This window comes from Salmo trutta, chromosome 29, assembly GCF_901001165.1.
Source record: "Salmo trutta chromosome 29, fSalTru1.1, whole genome shotgun sequence".
NCBI lineage: Eukaryota > Metazoa > Chordata > Actinopteri > Salmoniformes > Salmonidae > Salmo > Salmo trutta.
In genome coordinates this window covers 21,299,102-21,318,192 of record NC_042985.1, presented here as the reverse complement: position 1 = coordinate 21,318,192, position 19,091 = coordinate 21,299,102, and the positions used below count along the sequence as shown (strand labels likewise).

The 19,091-nt window shown below is 41.4% G+C and overlaps 1 protein-coding gene and 1 long non-coding RNA gene across 4 annotated transcripts in view; both read right to left on the bottom strand.

The window, feature by feature from the left end:
* LOC115167115 (probable methyltransferase-like protein 15) overlaps nt 1–19,043 on the bottom strand; it is a 65,439-nt gene extending 46,396 nt beyond the window's left edge. Inside the window, exons 1-2 of one of the 3 annotated variants that reach the window (XM_029721218.1) lie at nt 18,941–19,043; nt 18,084–18,332 (exon numbers count right to left, since the gene is read on the bottom strand). In XM_029721218.1, the coding sequence (XP_029577078.1) occupies nt 18,084–18,329 (246 nt within the window). In that variant the 5' untranslated portion in view covers nt 18,330–18,332; nt 18,941–19,043. The other 2 variants (XM_029721217.1, XM_029721216.1) reach the window with 2 other exon arrangements.
* Nucleotides 14,023–17,994, bottom strand: LOC115167116 (uncharacterized). Its single transcript, XR_003870440.1, has 2 exons — nt 14,540–17,994; nt 14,023–14,432 (listed from the first exon to the last, which is right to left on the bottom strand). It is a non-coding gene; the product is annotated as an uncharacterized LOC115167116 (long non-coding RNA).
* Nucleotides 19,044–19,091: the final 48 nt, after the last annotated feature.

Genomic DNA, 19,091 nt, shown 5'->3' with positions numbered 1-19,091 from the left:
TTCCTGATAAAGTGGATGCCCCAGGCATTTTGAAGACAGGAATTATCATCAGTCCATAGCTAGCCATTTTGTATACATCTAGCTGTTCGAAAGTGGGTGGGGTGTAGCCTATTAAGTGCACAGCATTTCTAGTTCAACATCTCAGACTAGACTCAGACAGAATCGAAAAACAAGAGAACTTTCACTTTTTAATTCTTAGAAACCCCTGAAAGTCATTAAGGCACCAAAACTTCCTCAGATATGAATCTATTATGTTTGTTTAGTTTCTTATATGTTTTGTATGGTATAGTTGTATCATGTTATATCGTCTAGCAATATGCTAAATTACACATAACTCAATGTTGGCAATAATATGCAGAGCTTGGCATTTCTGGACGTGCTATGGGATTGGGTAGAATAAGCAAGGATGAGGAGTAGGACGGAAAAGAGTGTTGTGGGCCTGATCTGTTAAAGCCACAAAGCAAGCATTGATCCACAGTAAACAGCCTTCGTAGTGAAGCTCCTTTGAACACTAGATGGGCTGTTGAGCTTGACAATTTTCATCAGCACACTTATACTGAACAAAGATTTTACTGAGTTACAGTTTATATAAGGAAATCATTCAATTTAAATAAATGAATTAGGCCCTCATCTATGGATTTCACATGACTGGGAATACAGATATGCATCTGTTGCTCACAGATACCTGTGTTGTCCCACTCTTCAATGGCTGTTTGAAGTTGCTGGATATTGGAAATCATTCAATTTAAATAAATGAATGAAATCATTCAATTTAAATAAATGAATTAGGCCCTCATCTATGGATTTCACATGACTGGGAATACAGATATGCATCTGTTGCTCACAGATACCTGTGTTGTCCCACTCTTCAATGGCTGTTTGAAGTTGCTGGATATTGTCAGGAACTGGAACGCACTGTCGTACATGTCGATCCAGAGCACCCCAAACATGCTCAATGTGTGACATGTCTGGTGAGTATGCAGGCCATGGAAGAACTGGGACATGTTCAGCTTCCAGGAATTGTGTACAGATCCTTGTGACACGGGGCCGTGCACTATCATTACATTTACATTTACGTCATTTAGCAGACGCTCTTATCCAGAGCGACTTACAGAATGGTGCATTCACCTTATGATATCCAGTGGAACAACCACTTTACAATAGTACATCTATATATTATATATTTTTTTTGGGGGGGGGGGGGTTATAAGGATTACTTTATCCTATTCCTTAAAGAGGTGGGGTTTCAGGTGTCTCCGGAAGGTGGTGATTGACTCCGCTGTCCTGGCGTCGTGAGGGAGCTTGTTCCACCATTGGGGTGCCAGAGCAGCGAACAGTTTTGACTGTGCTTCCGCAGAGGTAGGGGGGCCAGCAGGCCAGAGGTGGATGAACGCAGTGCCCTTGTTTGGGTGTAGGGACTGATCAGAGCCTGAAAGTACGGAGGTGCCGTTCCCCTCACAGCTCCGTAGGCAAGCACAGTGGAGTGTGCGGAGGAGCGGGGTGACGTGAGAGAACTTGGGAAGGTTGACCACCAGACGGGCTGCGGCGTTCTGGATGAGTTGTAGGGGTTTAATGGCACAGGCAGGGAGCCCCGCCAACAGCGAGTTGCAGTAATCCAGACGGGAGATGACAAGTGCCTGGATTAGGACCTGCGCCGCTTCCTGTGTAAGGCAGGGTCGTACTCTGCGAATGTTGTAGAGGATGAACCTACAGGATCGGGTCACCGCCTTGATGTTAGCGGAGAACGACAGGGTGTTGTCCAGGGTCACGCCAAGGCTCTTAGCACTCTGGGAGGAGGACGCAATGGAGTTGTCAACCGTGATCATGCTGAAACATGGTGATGGCGGAGGATTAATGGCACGGCAATGGGCCTCAGGATCTCGCCATCGATGAAATGCAATTGCGTTCGTTGTCTGTAGTTTATGCCTGCCCATACCATAACCCCACCATCACCATGGGGCACTCTGTTCACAACATTGACATCGGAAAATCGCTTGCCCACACAACACCATACCAGCGGTCTGTGGTTGTGAGGCCAGTAGGACGTACTGCCAAATTCTCTAAACCGACATTGGAGGCAGTTTATGGTAGAGAAATGAACATTCAATTCTCTGGCAACAGCTCTAGTGGACATTCCTGCAGTCAGAATGCCAACTGCACGCTCCCTCAAAACCTGAGACATCTGTGGCATTGTGTTGTGTGACAAAACTGCACATTTCAGAGTGGTCTTTTATTGTCCCCAACACAAGGTGCACCTGTGTAATGATCATGCTGTTTAATCAGCTTATTGATATGCTACACCTTTCAGGTGGATGGATTATTTTGGCAAAGGAGAAATGCTCACTAACAGGGATGTAAACCAATTTGTGCACAGAATGTTACGCTGCAGCTATTCTCTGTTTATCATCGATGCATAGTCACTTTAACTATACATTCACGTACATATTACCTCAATTAGCCCGACTAACCAGTGCCCCCGCACATTGACTCTGTACCGGTACCAGCTGTATATAGCCTCGCTACTGTTATTTTCACTGTCATTTTACTGTTTTATTTTTATTTCTTTACTTATCTGTTGCCTAAAAATACCTATTTTTTACTTAAAATTGCACTGTTGGTTAGGGCTTGTAAGTAAGCATTTCACTGTAAGGTCTGTTGTATTCGGCGCACATGACAAATAAACATTGATTTGAAATAAGCTTTTTGTGCATTTGAAAAATGTCTGGGATCTTTGATTTCAGCTCATGAAACATGGGACCAACAGTTTACATGTTGCGTTTATATTTTTGTCAGTATAGTTTCTGGAGCAAGCACTATCCCCAATATAACCTTACAACTGTAGTATAATTAGTTTGCAAGACAAACAAGCTGTAGTCTAGGTGTTGTACTAAATATGTTTTCTAAAGTTGTACCAAAGAAAACCATCGGAAAAGCTAAGTAATCTGATGAGTAAACAAATATTAATGAGGCTGTTTATATCTGAATTTGATCAATTACAAACAAAATATATGCCTATGTTGCCATAAAAATAGAAGACACGGTGTAAAGGTATGATTGAAATTTTGAAAAATACATTTAAAAGAAGAGGCTACTTATCATCAACAGTATACTACTTAGTATCAGTATTATTAAGGGAGAAACTGTTCAAGACCCAATCAAGAGGCAGGTTTAGGTCTATGCTATGTGCCCAGGGTAGGAGTTGAACAGTGGGGAAGACTGCATGTGTTCAGATTCCTGGTCTTCCCCTCCAAGGCTCTTATTTGTTTGTGTGAGAGCAGTGGATTGGTCTAGCTCCAATTAGGGAAAGGGAAAGGGGGATACCTAGTCAGTTACACAACTGAATGCATTCAACCGAAATGTGTCGTTCACATTTAACCCAACCCCTCTGAATCAGAGAGGTGCGGGGAGCTGCCTTAATCGACATCCACATCATTGGCGCCCGGGGAGCAGTTGGTTACGAGCCTTAACCGCTAGGCTACCTGCCGCCCTTCAAGGCTAGTGCTCTAAGGGGGTATTGGACTAAAATAAAATAGTAAAACGTCTCAGAAAATATTATTGTGGCAGATTCTGGGTATGCCAGATTACAGGCATGTTTGAATATGAACTTCCTTTGAAACAGATGTTTGAAGTTGTCAAAACATATCAAACCATATAACAATTATAATACAAATGTAGATTTCTAATACTTAGCTGGCAGGCACATCAAATCAAATGTTATTTGTCACATGCTCCCGAATACAACAGGTGTAGACCTTATCGTGAAATGCTTACTTACAAGCCCTTAACCAATAATGCAGTTCAAGAAACAGAGTTAAAATATTTACTAAATAAACTCAAGTAAAACATTTTATAAAAAGTATCAATAAAATAGCAATAATGACGCTATATACAAGGTATACTGGTACCGAGTCAATGTGCGGGGGTACAGGTTAGTCGAGGTACTTTGTACATGTAGGTAGGGGTAAACTGACTATGCATGAAATCAGACTGGAGACTGCTTGTTGACATTGTGTTAAATGCTGCACCTGCCCTTTACTACCCCATACCGATGTTTCCCCAATAATAACAGCATCCTCCTGGGAATGACAGAGCCAACTCAACTCTACCTACAAGCCAAATACGTGGCACTTCACTTCCCTTCACTAGCAGAGTGTTTATTCTGGGGCTGTTTGAGCTGCATTGAGTGTGCTTGTACTATGACACAGATACAATGCAAACAGATGACCTACCCAACTAACAATAAGCAACAATCACAGTGCATACAGGAAGCTCTATGAACCTGTTTCGTACAAGCTAAGGCAATATGTGTGTCGAGTAGACCATTCATAACTGGTACTAGTCCGGTTGCCCCAATTTATGTTAGACAACAATATATGCTAACCGAGAGATTACTCGATTGTCACTTTGAGCCTTGAACATTTACAATGTTGGAAACCCAAAACGTTCTACTTTGGCTTGGGCAGTCCTAGCTTTTGTTTTGGTGGCCTTGCAGCTTTATCTGCATATCGAATCACACGTCCTTCATGATGTAACCATTTGGGTTTGTGGGATATCATTTATGAGGACTAACTTCTGCTGGTGAAGACTGCTAACCACATATCCTTTCATTCTGGTTTTGCCAGGGTGAGAATATATATATTATTTTATGTTTTTCCACAGCTGACTAGTTGCAGGTGTAATTCAGCACCACAAGGAGTAATGCATCCTACCCCACCTGAACCCTGGGCCACTAAGCAGCCTGAGCAGGAACAAGGCCAGCACTGCAGTATAATCCTACTATCAATGGGCTCAGTGTAGAACATTTAAAGCACTGGAAAACCATTATTTAACTTTACACAATCATGTGCATTGTGAATGCATATGATCGTATGCGTTAGTAGATAAATCCAACATATGGTATTGTTGCCGTTAGTATCGATACTGTATCGTATCGTTGTGTGGCCATGAGGTTTACAAGCCTTGGATTGAGCTGCTATTGGAAATTGAATTTGTATCAGAAGCATTGTGTTTGTATTGCAGATAAAATATTGTTAACATATTGGTATATTAAAGCCCAATGCAGATTGACCAAATCCCTGCTATAATCTTTTCAGGGGTTTTAATGAATGTGAAACATTCATGTTTATAAAAATTCACCTACAGGAGTACTTTTTAACATTACTAAGTGAAACGTCTTTTCTCTCAGGAAATGGTCTCCCTGATCATTATGAAAGTTACTATTTTTTTCTTATATCACTAACAGTGGAGTGATTCCTTATTTTTCCCCTGACCCTATTTTTAGCTATATTTTGCATAAATAAATGAGTCATGTATTTAATGAATCAGTTAGTTCATTCCCATGAGATAGTGAGCTGTATGGCTGCTTATGGCTGATGCTTAGGGAACTAACAAGACACAAGTACAGGAAAATTCTGACGAAGAGGCAAAAGTGATGTAAGTTTATCAAACACTCAACCATCATTCTAGTACTATCCATTAACTCAATAGACAGTCACGTAGAGCCGTGTTTCCCAACTCCAGTACCCCTAACAGCAGGACAAGCACACCCGATACAACTTGTCAACTAATCATGAAGCCCCAGACATGGACTGCGTTTAGACAGGTAGCTAGCTCAATTGCGATATTTTGTTTCACTAAATTGGTCTTTGAACCAATCAAATCAGTTCTGAAAAGGATCTGATGTGAAAAGATCTGATGTGATTGGTCAAAGGAACAAAATAAAATATTTGAATTGGGCTACCTATGTAAATGAGACAAAGTCAGTCAGGTAAAAAGTAGGCTAGTCATAACACTGTAGACTGAAGGTCATCCCAAAATGACTACATTATGTCAACAATCAGTTAATCTGGGTTTGCTGGCAAATTCATGAAATGTGTTACATCAGTGATGAGTTTAAAATGTTGAAATGTACATAAAAAAAAGATTATTACAGTGCCACTATGTTTGACATGTCCTGTATGATATGAAAATGCTAGCACAGTGTTAGGGAGGGTCACAAAATGAAACAAGACAAAATGACAGGCTTCTCAACTTGCCCCCTCTGAACTGGCCTCAGACAAGAGAGCTAGTTTTATTTCCAGCGCTGTATTACAAAGCACTACAATTGTTCCATATGCCTACCCAAACCTCTGTGACCTGTGTATCCACTATACACAGGCCCCATTACTTATGAATGCATTTATTGGGTCGATGCATTGTTAGCTGCCCCCCACGACTGTCAAAATAAACACAAAACCGCTAGGGGGATCCATGGTGGCATGAGCATACCTGCAACAAGAAATAAATAAATAGGGGTACATACTTTGAGGACTTGTCAAATCAGGTGAGGGGCTAACAACTGCACTTCAATTAAATCTGAGGCTGTTTCCCATTAGTTCAAATTAATATATACACTGATTGTTAAAAACAAACCTAAACAATCAAAATAAAATCTATTGTAAGCCCCGTTCAGCAGGTATAGCCAGATGAAAGTTCTGTCTCCGGTAGATTACTTTTATTCAGGTAAAACAATTTTCAACAGCACATAGATAACAATAAACCAGCAAATGACAGATTGTCAACTAATAAAGCCGCACAGTTTGACTCAGCTACTGATATTGCCTGGGGTTGTTTGGCATGCAAAAATACTTTTAGATCAATGACTGTCAACACAGTTACATGCAATTCGCCACTGAAGTAGACGCATCAGTTAGCACAAAAGATTTTAGGTATTTTCGGTAGGTAGAAAGAAACCATTTTTGTGAACCGGCAATTCGTAACGTTTATATAGATGTTCTGACCGATGCTACATTTGGATCGGTTTGGGGTCTGCAGACCGATGCACTCCTATCTTAAACATTTGAATTGGGGACTGATGCGTATCAGTAAATCACTACATCCCTAATATTAACCCCCATAAATATTTATCTGGTGTAACTTTAATGTATCCTAGCTAACAATTATTACATACATCTATTCATAGGGTTGGCTCAGAGATGGATAGAGGACGCAACATTGTATCTGTCCCATTATGCCATCTGTGAGAGCATGGGCAGATGAATTGAGGGCATCACCATTTTGAAGTAGTACATTTTCTTCTTCTACTACTTTATGAGTTGGTAAACAAATTGAAAGGGTGCATACGGCCACCTGCAGTGTGTTGTTTGAACAGGTATGAAGCCAAGATTGGTGATTTATTGCCACCTGCAGTTATGGAATGTTTGCTCACGTGTATAATTCATTGGCTGATCCCTTCTGGTGACCTGAATGGAATTATGTGATCCTTCCTTAACCATAGGAAGTCCCAACCAGTTGACTACTTCAATATGGTGAAAGTCCTCAATGGCATTGCCTAATCTAAAACATACTTTTGGGTACTAGAGTCCTCTATCCATCTCTATGGGTTGCCTACACTTCCAGGATTACAATCTAGCTAGAAACCTTGGAGGTTTCTCAGACGATCTGATGAGAATATGAGGAAAATCTGTAACTTGTTGTAACTTGTCATCTGATCTTAAAAGCATGTCTCGGTATAATTGTTTTATTATAATAAATACATTTATATATGTTTTTTAATGTGCAGTGGCAGCAATTATTTAGCAGCGGTAGTGTGCCACTTCTAAATAAATATAGGGGAAACACTGAACCCCATACTCCCCCTCACCCCAAAGATAAACCTAATCTGACAATAAAGGAAATAATAGTGGACATAATGATAACATTAAATTCACAAACATCGCTGGAGATGTACCTTTTCAGGAAAAGGTTTCATTATGGAGATCTACTGTAATAAATGTAAGAGTAATCCTCATTCAAATAATGCAGTTTTTGAGCCCTCATTCAAACCCCAATCAAGGACATGTTGCAGGGATGAGTCATCATCTCAATCCAGCTGTCCACGGGGCATACATCTGATTAGCATACCCACGCTCACACACCAGGCGCAAATGTAAATATTGTAATAAAACCCTCCGTAATAACATTGCTCCCGTGTCTTGGAAAGGCTTTGCTTTGTTTATTTTTCCAACTTTCAGCAATATTGTATGACTGTGAGCAAGTACGCAAATAACAGTTATTAAAACTGGATTTCAGGTGTAGATTTCTGAGATCCTTCTACAGGCTGCCTCCCCTCCTCTCTATTCTGTGCCTTATGCTCTCTCTCCTGCCATTTTCATTATTAGTATAAATATCATCCTCATTATTGACAACATGAGTAACCATCAAGGCAGATATTCAACTGTACATTCTGATCTCAAGATATCAATAACTGAAGTCAAATTCATGGAACCTGTTGACAAAACAGGCAAATTCTGCACACAGTAATGTTCTCATGTGTAATGTAAGCAACTAAACAAACTGGCACAAGGATAAGTTTGGGTGTGATATGATAAAAACGGCTATATTCACACATTATGGACTTATGCCACTAATAGTGTGCATGTACAGTACATTGATGTACATGTATCTATATGAAACTAAAGCCACAGACTGTGTAAGATGAAAGGGTTAACGTAGCTCAACATGACAGTCCGGTGGAGCACCCACAAGGGGGTTGTCTGCTCAGCAATGCTGAACCACCTGCTGCTCTATAGACTCAGGCACCCCATTTCACTAATGAAGTCCCAGACTCTCTTTCACACCACGCCCCCATCACCACTATGAAATGGTCTACTCATGAAAGTAATGAGCCAGGGAGGGAGAGAGACTCTGCTGGCCACTGATAACCTCAGACTAAACTTGCAACCTTACGAGACAAGGGCTTAATATCTGGCCGTCAATCAGCCCCGGCGTCCCTAGCTGGAGTGTTTAATTACAAGGATCAATTATTCACCAGCCTCCTCTTTCACTACACTGTGCTCCGAAAAACAATGGAGGAGTGAGAAAAAAAACTGTGGCCATGGCCCACAGGGGGGCCCAATTTTACCCTTGGGGGACAGTTAACCCCCTGCTCTTGTACATACACAGAGTGTACAAAACATTATGAACACCTGCTCTTTCCATGACATTGACTAACAGACCAGGGGAACCCAGCTGAAAGCTATGATCCCTTATTGATGTCACCTGTTAAATCCACTTCAACCAGTGTAGATGACGGGGAGGAGACAGGTTAAAGAAGGATGTTTAAGCCTTGAGACATATGGATTGGGTATGTGTGCCATTCAGAGGGTGAATGGGCAAGACAAAATATTGAAGTGCTTTTGAACAGGGTATGGTAGTAGATGCCTGGGGCACCGGTTTGTGTCAAGAACTGCAACGTTGCTGGATCTCTCACACTCAACAGTTTCCCATGTGTGTCAAGAATGGTCTACCACCAAAAGGACATCCTATGTCTGTGGGAAGCATTGGAGTTAGCATGGGCCAGCATCCCTGTGGAACGCTTTTGACACCTTGTAGAGTCCATGCCTCGAAAAATTGAGGCTGTTCTGAGGGAAAAGGGAAGGTGTTCCTAATATTGAGCTCGTTTTACTTCAAAAAGAACAAGAAAGAAGATTTCGACTCCCACCATGTCAGATTGTTCTGAAATTGATTCTGTTGTTAGAAACTGATAAGATTCTGTATACTGGTTGTTAGGGTGGGATTGGCGTGGGGTGCAGGGGGTCCGTGGGTGGCTTTTGACTATTTATTTGGATTCCTCAAATCTTACTCCCTCTTAGAAAAAAGTTTGGTCCAAATCAGATGTTAGGTAATTATTGAATATATGAATCCTATGAATTAAAAATTGCCAAGTTGGGTGCAATCAAATAGCTTAATTTATCAGAGATCAAATTATATTTCAACAAAATAACGTTGCAAGAATGCTAATCTTATCTGTTTCTAAATACGGAAATTATTTCAGAACAATCCGAGATGGTAGCTGTCATGTCATGAAAAGACACACTTCCAAAATAGTCATTGGCATGGTTTTCTGTATTTACCCTAGGATTTTTTTCAAACTTAGTGTGGGAGAACATCCTGCGAAGAGAACATTTTACAGTTTTAATGCTAGTTTCCTGCAATTTTACACATTTTGCCATAGCAAAAGAACACAGCATAAGCCATCAGAGTGACTCAAACAATATAACAAAATCAATGTGGGCCTCTTGCCATGACATTTTTTGATTCTCCCTGACTGTCGAGTATTTATATAGTGATTGATCATGATCTTATAAAAAAATACATTTTATATATATATATTTTTATTTTTTTTACAGTTGAAGTCGGAAGTTTACATACACTTAGGTTGGAGTCATTAAAACTCGTTTTTCAACCATTGTGACCAGTCAGTATGAGGGAGTGTGAGAGCGATGACACCAAATTTAACACACCTGCTCCCCGTTCACACCTGAGACCTTGTAATACTAACGAGTCACATGACACCGGGGAGGGAAAATGGCTAATTGGGCCCAATTTGGATATTTTCACTTAGGGGTGTACTCACTTTTGTTGCCAGCGGTTTAGACATTAATGGCTGTGTGTTGTGTTATTTTGAGGTGACAGCAAATTTACACTGTTATACAAGCTGTTCACTCACCACTTTACATTGTAGCAAAGTCTCATTTCTTCAGTGTTGTCACATGAAAAGATATACTCAAATATTTACAAAAATGTGAGGGGTGTACTCACTTTTGTGAGATACTGAGATACTGATTCACAATTCCTGACATTTAATCCTACTAAAAATGCCCTGTTTTAGGTCAGTTAGGATCACCGCTTTATTTTAAGAATGTGAAATGTCAGAATAATAGTAGAGAGAATAAATTATTTCAGCTTTTATTTCTTTCATCACATTCCCAGTGGGTCAGAAGTTTACATACACTCAATTAGTATTTGGTAGCATTTCCTTTAAATTGTTTAACTTGGGTCAAACTTCCACAAGCTTCCCACAATAAATTGGGTGAATTTTGGCCTATTCCTGCTGACAAAGCTGGTGAAACTGATTCAGGTTTGTAGGCCTCCTTGCTCGCACACGCTTTTTCAGTTCTGCCCACACATTTTCTATAGGATTGAGGTCAGGGCTTTGTGATGGCCACTCCAATACCTTGACATTGTTGTCCTTAAGCCATTTTGCCACAACTTTAGAAGTATGCTTGGGGTCATTGTCCATTTGGAAGACCCATTTGCGACCAAGATTTAACTTCCTGACTGATTTCTTAAGATGTTGCTTCAATATATCCACATAATTTTCCTGCCTCATGATGCCATCTATTTTGTGAAGTGCACCAGTCCCTCGTGCAGCAAAGCACCCCCACAACATGATGCTGCCACCCCCGTGCTTCACGTTTGGGATGGTGTTCTTCGACTTAACGATGGTCATTATGGCCAAACAGTTCTATTTTTGTTTCATCAGACGAGAGAACATTTATCCAAAAAGTACGATCTTTGTCCCCATGTGCAGTTGCAAACCGTAGTCTGTCTTTTTTATGGCAGTTTTGAGCAGTGGCTTCTTCCTTGCTGAGCGGCCTTTCAGGTTATGTCGATATAGGACTCGTTTTACTGTGGAAATAGATACTTTTGTACCCGTTTCCTCCAGCATCTTCACAAGGTCCTTTGCGGTTGTTCTGGGATTGATTTGCACTTTTCGCACCAAAGTACGTTCATCTTTAGGAGGCAGAACCCATCTCCTTCCTGAGCGGTATGACGGCTGTGTGGTCCCATGGTGTTTATACTTGCGTACTATTGTTTGTACAGATGAACGTGGTACATTCAGGTGTTTTGAAATTGCTCCCAAGAATGAACCAGACTTGTGGAGGTCTACAATTTTTTGGGCTGATATCTTTTGATTTTCCCATGATGTCAAGCAAAGAGGCACTGAGTTTGAAGGTAGGCCTTGAAATACATCCACAGGTACACCTCCAATTGACTCAAATGATATCAATTCGCCTATCAGAAGTTTCTAAAGCCATGACATAATTTTCTGGAATTTTCCAAGATGTTTAAAGGCACAGTTAACTTTGTGTATGTAAACTTCTGACCCACTGGAATTGTGATACAGTGAATTATAAGTTAAATAATCTGCCTGTAAACAATTGTTGGAAAAGTAGAAGTCCTAACCGACTCGCCAAAAAAATTGTTTCATAAGAAATTTGTGGAGTTGCTGAAAAACAAGTTAATGATTCCAACCTAAGTGTATGTAAACTTCCAACTTCAACTGTATATGAATATATATGCCTCCTGAGTGGCGCAGCGGTCTAAGGCCATGCATCGCAGTGCTTGAGGTATCACTAGACACCTGGGTTCGATCCCAGGCTGTGTCACAACCGGCCGTGACTGCGAGTCCCATAGGGCGGGGCACAATTGGCCCAGTGTTGTCCGGGGTAGGGGATGGTTTGGCCAGGACGGGTTTACTTGGCTCATCGCACTTTAGCAACTCCTTGTGGCGGGTCGGGCACCTGCAGGCTGACAGTTGAATGGTGTTTCCTCCGACACATTGGTGCAGCTGGCTTGCGGGTTAAGTAGGTGGGTGTTAAGGAGTGCAGTTTGGCGGGTCATATTTCAGGAGGACACTCGACCTTCGCATATTTGAGATTCTTGAAAGTAGCCACCCTTTGCCTTGATGACAGCTTTGCACAGTCTTGGCGTTCTCTCAACCAGCTTCAGAAGGTAGTCAACTGGAATATATTTCAATTAAGCAGGTGTGGCTTGTTAAAAGTGAAATTGTGGAATTTCTTTCCTTCTTAATGTGTTTCAGCCAATCAGTTGTGGTATACGGAAGATAGCCCAATTTGGTAAAAGACCAAGTCCATATTATGGCAAGAACAGCTCAAATAAGCAAAGAGAAATGACAGTCCATCATTACTTTAAGACATGAAGGTCAGTCAATCCTGAAAATTACAAGAACTTTGAAAGTTTCTTCAAGTGCAGTCTCAAAAACCATCAAGCACTAGGATGAAACTGGCTCTCATGAGGACCGCCAAAGACCCAGAGTTACCTCTGCTTGTCACGGTTGTCTTCGTCTTCCGACGATAATGCGAAATCGTCGTCTGAAAAGGTAGACCAATACGCAGCAGGTACGTGTATGCTCATCTTGATTTTTATTAACTACAAAAATGAACATACAAAATAACAAAACAAAACGAACGACCAACTACAAACAGTCTGGTAAAGCATACGGCTTACACACAGAACAATTACCCACAAATAACAACCACAAACACACCCTAATATATGGGACTCTCAATCAAAGGCAGATAGACAACACCTGCCTTCAACTGAGAGTCCCAACCCCAATCAACACAACATAGAAACACACTCACCAGACTAGACATAGAAATACATAAACATAGACTATAAACCAAAACCACGGAAATACTAAATCAAACACCCTTTAACCAAACACACCACCCTGAACCACATAAAACAAATACCCCCTGCCACGCCCTGACCAAACTACAAAACAATTAACCTTATATACTGGCCAGGACGTGACACTGCTGCAGAGGATAAGTTCATTAGAGTTAACTGCCTCAGAAATTCATGGTGGAAATCTGTCCTTTGTTCTTATGAGTCCAAATGTGCGATTTTTGGTTCCAACCGCCGTGTCTTTGTGAGACGCAGAGTAGATGAACGGATGATCTCTGCATGAGTGGTTCCCACCGTCAAGCATGGAGGAGGTGGTGTGATGGTGCTTTGCTGATGACACTGTCAGTGATTTATTTATAATTCAAGGCACACTTAACCAGCATGGCTACCACAGCATTCAGGATCTTCTGTCACGATCGTCATAATGATTGGACCAAGGCGCAGCATGAGTAGCGTTCCACATCGTTATTATAACGTGAAACTTCAGCAAAACACAAAAACAATAAATTATCAAACGAAACATGAAGACAGTGAAGTGCAAACAGGCACCTACACAAAAACAAGATCCCACAAAACACAGTGGGGAAATGGCTGCCTAAATATGATCCCCAATCAGAGACAACGCTAAAAAGCTGCCTCTGATTGGAAACCATACCAAGCACACCAACATAGAAATAAACAACATAGAACACCCCCTGTCACGCCCTGACCTACTATATCATAGAGAACCAAGGGCTCTCTATGGTCAGGGCGTGACACTCACTGTTTTTCAGACATACGAAAGAATAAGGTGCTTTGATTTTCTAAAAGTTACTTCATTATTTGGCTAACAAATTTCATTGGAACTAAAACACTCTTATAAATGGACATTGTACTTGTTATGTATTTAAATTCAGGTAAGGAGAAGGTGTAACACAGGAGGCCATTTTAATTCCACAAGAGGGAGTGTGGTGAGACTGCAGTGGCCACCTAGTTTTTCCCTGCTAAAGCAGTAGTGGATCTTTCCCTGGACACCCAGTTGACGGCTCATTAATCTGCCCTGGCGGAGGTCCCCAATTCTGGCACCAGAGAAAAGGATTCCCCACACCTTGTCCTTACTCTCGCAATTCCACCTGCCTGGGCCAACCACTGAGATGAGGAGGGGATGAGGGCCACAACAACAAGACGGGGGATTCCTGGCAGCATAAAAACAAAGAAATCACTTCCGGCCCGTGGAGCCACCGGGATGTCCTCTGTGAGTGGGCGTGTGAAAGGGGGGAGGGGGGCACAGAGAAACACTCACCCACTATCATCTGTGGGCTGGTAATGAGGGATGCTGGAGAAGAAAAATCTATTGCAGTGGTCGTGGGTGGACCTGACAAAAAGACAAAACACTCAGCAATATTGAGTTCCGGGGCTGGGCGATAGGCTTTTAGTCCATACATTTTGAAAAGATGTCTCTTTTCCTAAGAGTGATTGGGGAGGTCGTGAATGGGGGCTGGATAAATGGTTCAACTTGCTGAGAAAACGTATTATTTCTTTTTAAACATTGTATAAAAACTATGTTCTACACTTGCAGAGAACACTTGTACAAGACAGTTTTCTTCATTGTTTCATTCAAATAATTAGGTTACAACAAAAGGGAGTGTCAGGGATGATGCAGGGGGTTTCATCAAGGCTATTAACTTAGCCTGAGTAATAAAGCCTAATTGTATCATCAGCCAGGGTGTACCACAATGATTTATGATTACTGACTGATGGGCTAGGAACACAGAGATACTCTCTGTATGTTCCTAGCTGACGGGGCAGCCCTGACATTATGTGGTGATGCTGACTGACACTACCTTCTCAAGTGGATTATGATCAGTCTTTAAACTAATGACTTGCAAGTATCAAAAGGAGTGACAGAGTAGGGGGATACCGTACATAATGTGGTCTTTTAAAATATGGCCATCCTATTCATCCATTTCAAAATCTTAGTGGCACTTTGTTAGTCATCTTCTGACACCTTCTTACTTTGATTCAATTTGATTTATTTGAGTCATTTTCATAGCAATAAGCAGCCATAAATCCTGTTCCTCCATGTAAAGAAAATACCCTATCCTCCAGCTCCTCCTGTCTTGAGTAAAGTAATAACCTCCAGGTCAGGAAAAGCCTGATTCTGCCCTGAGAAAGGATATCCTTCACCAAGCCCCCTACCTCGACCGCCGTCTCCCACATCACGGTTTATAACCACCTTTAGGCCTCACACTGCCCATTATTCAATTAGCCAAATGCTACAATTGAATCAAGATGGTGAAGATAATTAGGTTAAAATGGTTATCCGGCTGGCTAAGCGCATTCACGTTCAAGGTGAATAGAAAAATATTCAATTGTACAAACTGTAATCTTTTAAGAGCTAATTTGGTGGTTAATGAGGCCAATCTAGTTTGGGTAATTTATGGTTGATGGGAAGGGAAGGAAGGCCAGCAGGAGAGCAACACTGTGGCTGCTTGAGATAAAGCTAATTTCTGGAGTATAAAAAGGTTTTACTAGGTCCATCTATAGACTTATCAACTATCTCTAGACTGATCAGCACAATTAAGACCTAAGCCCATAACCTTATCGACATTTTTGTAAGTAGTTCAATCACTTGTTATTTTAAAGGCTTTGCATGTGCAGCACTACTAGCCCTGACAGTGTAAGAAAAATGTTAGGAAATATCACAGTCCACCTGTGTAGATATCTGTGCTGGACTTCATGCGTGGGAGGCAGCGGGACGTGAAAGGCTGCATTGCCATTTACCCACTTTGGTGTAATTACAGCGTTTGCTCTCAGATACCCATCATCTCCCTAAGTGCTCCATTCATACACACTATGCTTAGCCTGACAAGAGCAACTACGCAGGGTTGATTGCTTTACAATAGCAGATCAAAATATTAATCTGACTCAGTTCAGTGATATAAGTGAGTATTTGGCTAACATGTAGCGTGGGTTTCCTCCCAGTCATTGACTTGTCAGTGAAACCCCCACTTAAACAAACAGGGTCTGTGATTACACTACCTAGCTGCTCTACAGGACAGCTGATGGAAACAGAGTGCAGACACCTGATTGTCTGACTGGTTCATTAACAGAAATGGTGGGGGGATTTCACATGGAGAACCTCTACCATAAGAATTTCTATTGTAAGACCGCTTAAGTGTTTACATGTGCCGTCATTACTACATGGAAATGTAAACACAAAAACTAAATAGTTTGTAGCTGTTTATTTACATGTGTACCTTGACCAAGGCTGCTATTACATATAGCCTAATAGACCACATGAATGAATAAACATTTTATTTATGTTTGTGAGATCTTACATTACAGTTTATAAACAGTTGCCATTGTCATTGCAATGTTCCAGCGAGCAGTCTGAACATGACGCATTTCAATTCTCCATCAAAGAGAAATTACAGTAAGCGCTGGATTCAATCAAACATGCCAAAGTAGGCTTAGTGTTTATGTAGTTTCTATTTACACAGCTAGCCTACTTCCTGCACACACAAGTGTCTCAGTCTGAAAGTTGAAGAAGGTAAGATGGATGTGCAGTACCCAAAACATTCTGCTAATGTATTTGAGTATGGGGGAGGGGACTGAGTATGCCAATATGTAAATACTGTAATGCTGGTTTGACAATGTTGCTACGAGTGTAATTACAGCATCATACACAAGTAAGCACAACTTAAAGGGGCAATCTGTGACTACTACATCCCACATGGCCTTTTAAATGAATGATGTATACCCACTGATTCTTGAAGAATATATCTTATAAATTCCTCAAGAGCTTAGTTCAACTGTCATACCCCATCAGAACCCAAAATATTGCCTAAACTTGTTTGTAAATAATGTCATTATAAACACTGTATGGCCTCAAAACATGGCTAAAACTCAAATGTTGCATCATGGATAGTCAGTCCATACATAGCTCTGTCTATGAATTTGAGAGTGGTTACATTTCTTAAGCCCCATCCCTCAGCATTTTACCAAAACAGTGGCGGGGTGCCCTTTACTATTGTTTAAACAGCAGATTGCTGCTTTAACGTAAAGTATTACAGCTTTTAATTACTGTGCTACGGTGCCGGTCTTTCAGCTTTTAATAAATTCTATTTCAGCATTTGGGGAGAAGCACAAACTGTATTAAGCAATACCGTAATATATATGCAACTAGGCTACACCCTAGAAAGAGCCTGTCAATGTGCAGTGACTAGAATTACATAAAAAAATCCATCTAACACTTGTTTTTAATGGCAAGCTCTTGGCTAGCTTTATTGGGACAGTTGGCCAATGGGCGGAGAGTGAAGGAGTTACAGTAAGAGGCGCTAAAGTTCAGGCAGGAGTGTTGCAGGCAGCACTCTATGTCCTGCCAACAGCCTTACGGTGGCACAATGCCTGACTAAGTTGTTGACCCATGGCCCCCACCTGCCCTGTCCGTGCAGCATCTCTCGGCCACCCAGGGGGCCCATCAAGTCTCCCTCCGCACTGCCCACCAGAAACAGAAGGCCTTTGACTCATGCCCATCTGTCCTGGTAGTATGTATGGGAAAGCCAAGGTAGTGGGATCCTGGTGACTTAATGTGCCCTCTCAAGAGAAGTAGCCCATCTTATGAACTGAGAAGTGAAGTTTGGCCACAAACAACCTTTCAAAGAATGCAGATTTCCCTATGATTCATCATGGGGTAAAAACAGGCAAAATGCACAACAAACCTTACCTGATGTTCCATAGAATTTTTAACCATCAAGGGCTCACTAAGAAAAAATGGGTTGACACACACACACACACACACACACACACACACACACACAGAGTGTTAGAGAAGAAATACTTACCTGGCCAGGTTGAATATCTAAACATTGGAGCACTTCTTTAAGCATAACAGGTTTGTGCAGTGTCTGTTCAGCCAAGATGGTGGAGTCATCTTTACCTCTGTCCTGGTGACCAGGCTCCATGGGAGCAAAGCCAGAGTAAGACAACCTACTCCCCTTCCATGGCTGGCTGACTCTACAAGCAACATCAAGAGCCACTCTCCATGATGATCTCAAGGTGGGACAAGCAGACACATGCTGGCATGCCATGGTCTGAAGAGAATTGGAAGGGTACAGACATGATGAGAGTGACATGACAAACACACAGCAACTTTGTAAGATACTATTCTAGCTAGTGGCTAATGCAATAAATGCCACTAATTGTGGATAGCAGAAAGAATGGTATTAGAGAGCTACAATATGTAGCTGACATTTCTAGCTAAGCTAGCTAGGTATCAGAAAATATGAAGCATTGGTCCGTTTTTTCTATCTAGTTATCCAGCTACAGTAAATAGCTAGCTACTTAGCCAACTACACAGTAAACCAAATCAAAGTGGGCTCCAGGGCACCTTTTTACACTAGAGTGCAGTACTCAGTAGAAGAAGACCACGTTGAAGAGAGCTATCTAATTTCAAAGTGGAGAAGTGCGAAATAATTATTTGTGTAGCTGCCTTGGTAGCACCTCGCGTTAGACAGCTACTAGCTAGCTTTTCTCAGGTGCATCTTCATAAAAAACTATCGGGGAAAAGTGTTCGGATATGTGCGTTCCGTTCAGCTGTAGTAGCTAGTTAGTAGCTAGTGTTACAACACCTTGAATAACTTGCAACTGGACTAAGCAAATTGTACTTAGGACATTGGTCTTAACGCAATATTATACTTACTTTGTTATTAGCTATGTGTCATAATGGTTTCAATTACATGATTAAAAAAAATTGCTAGATAATAGCCGGCATACGAACAGAGTTTTTAAGCCACTTCCTCCACCAGTACTGCAATCAAATGACTGCAACACCAAGCTCACCGACGTCACTC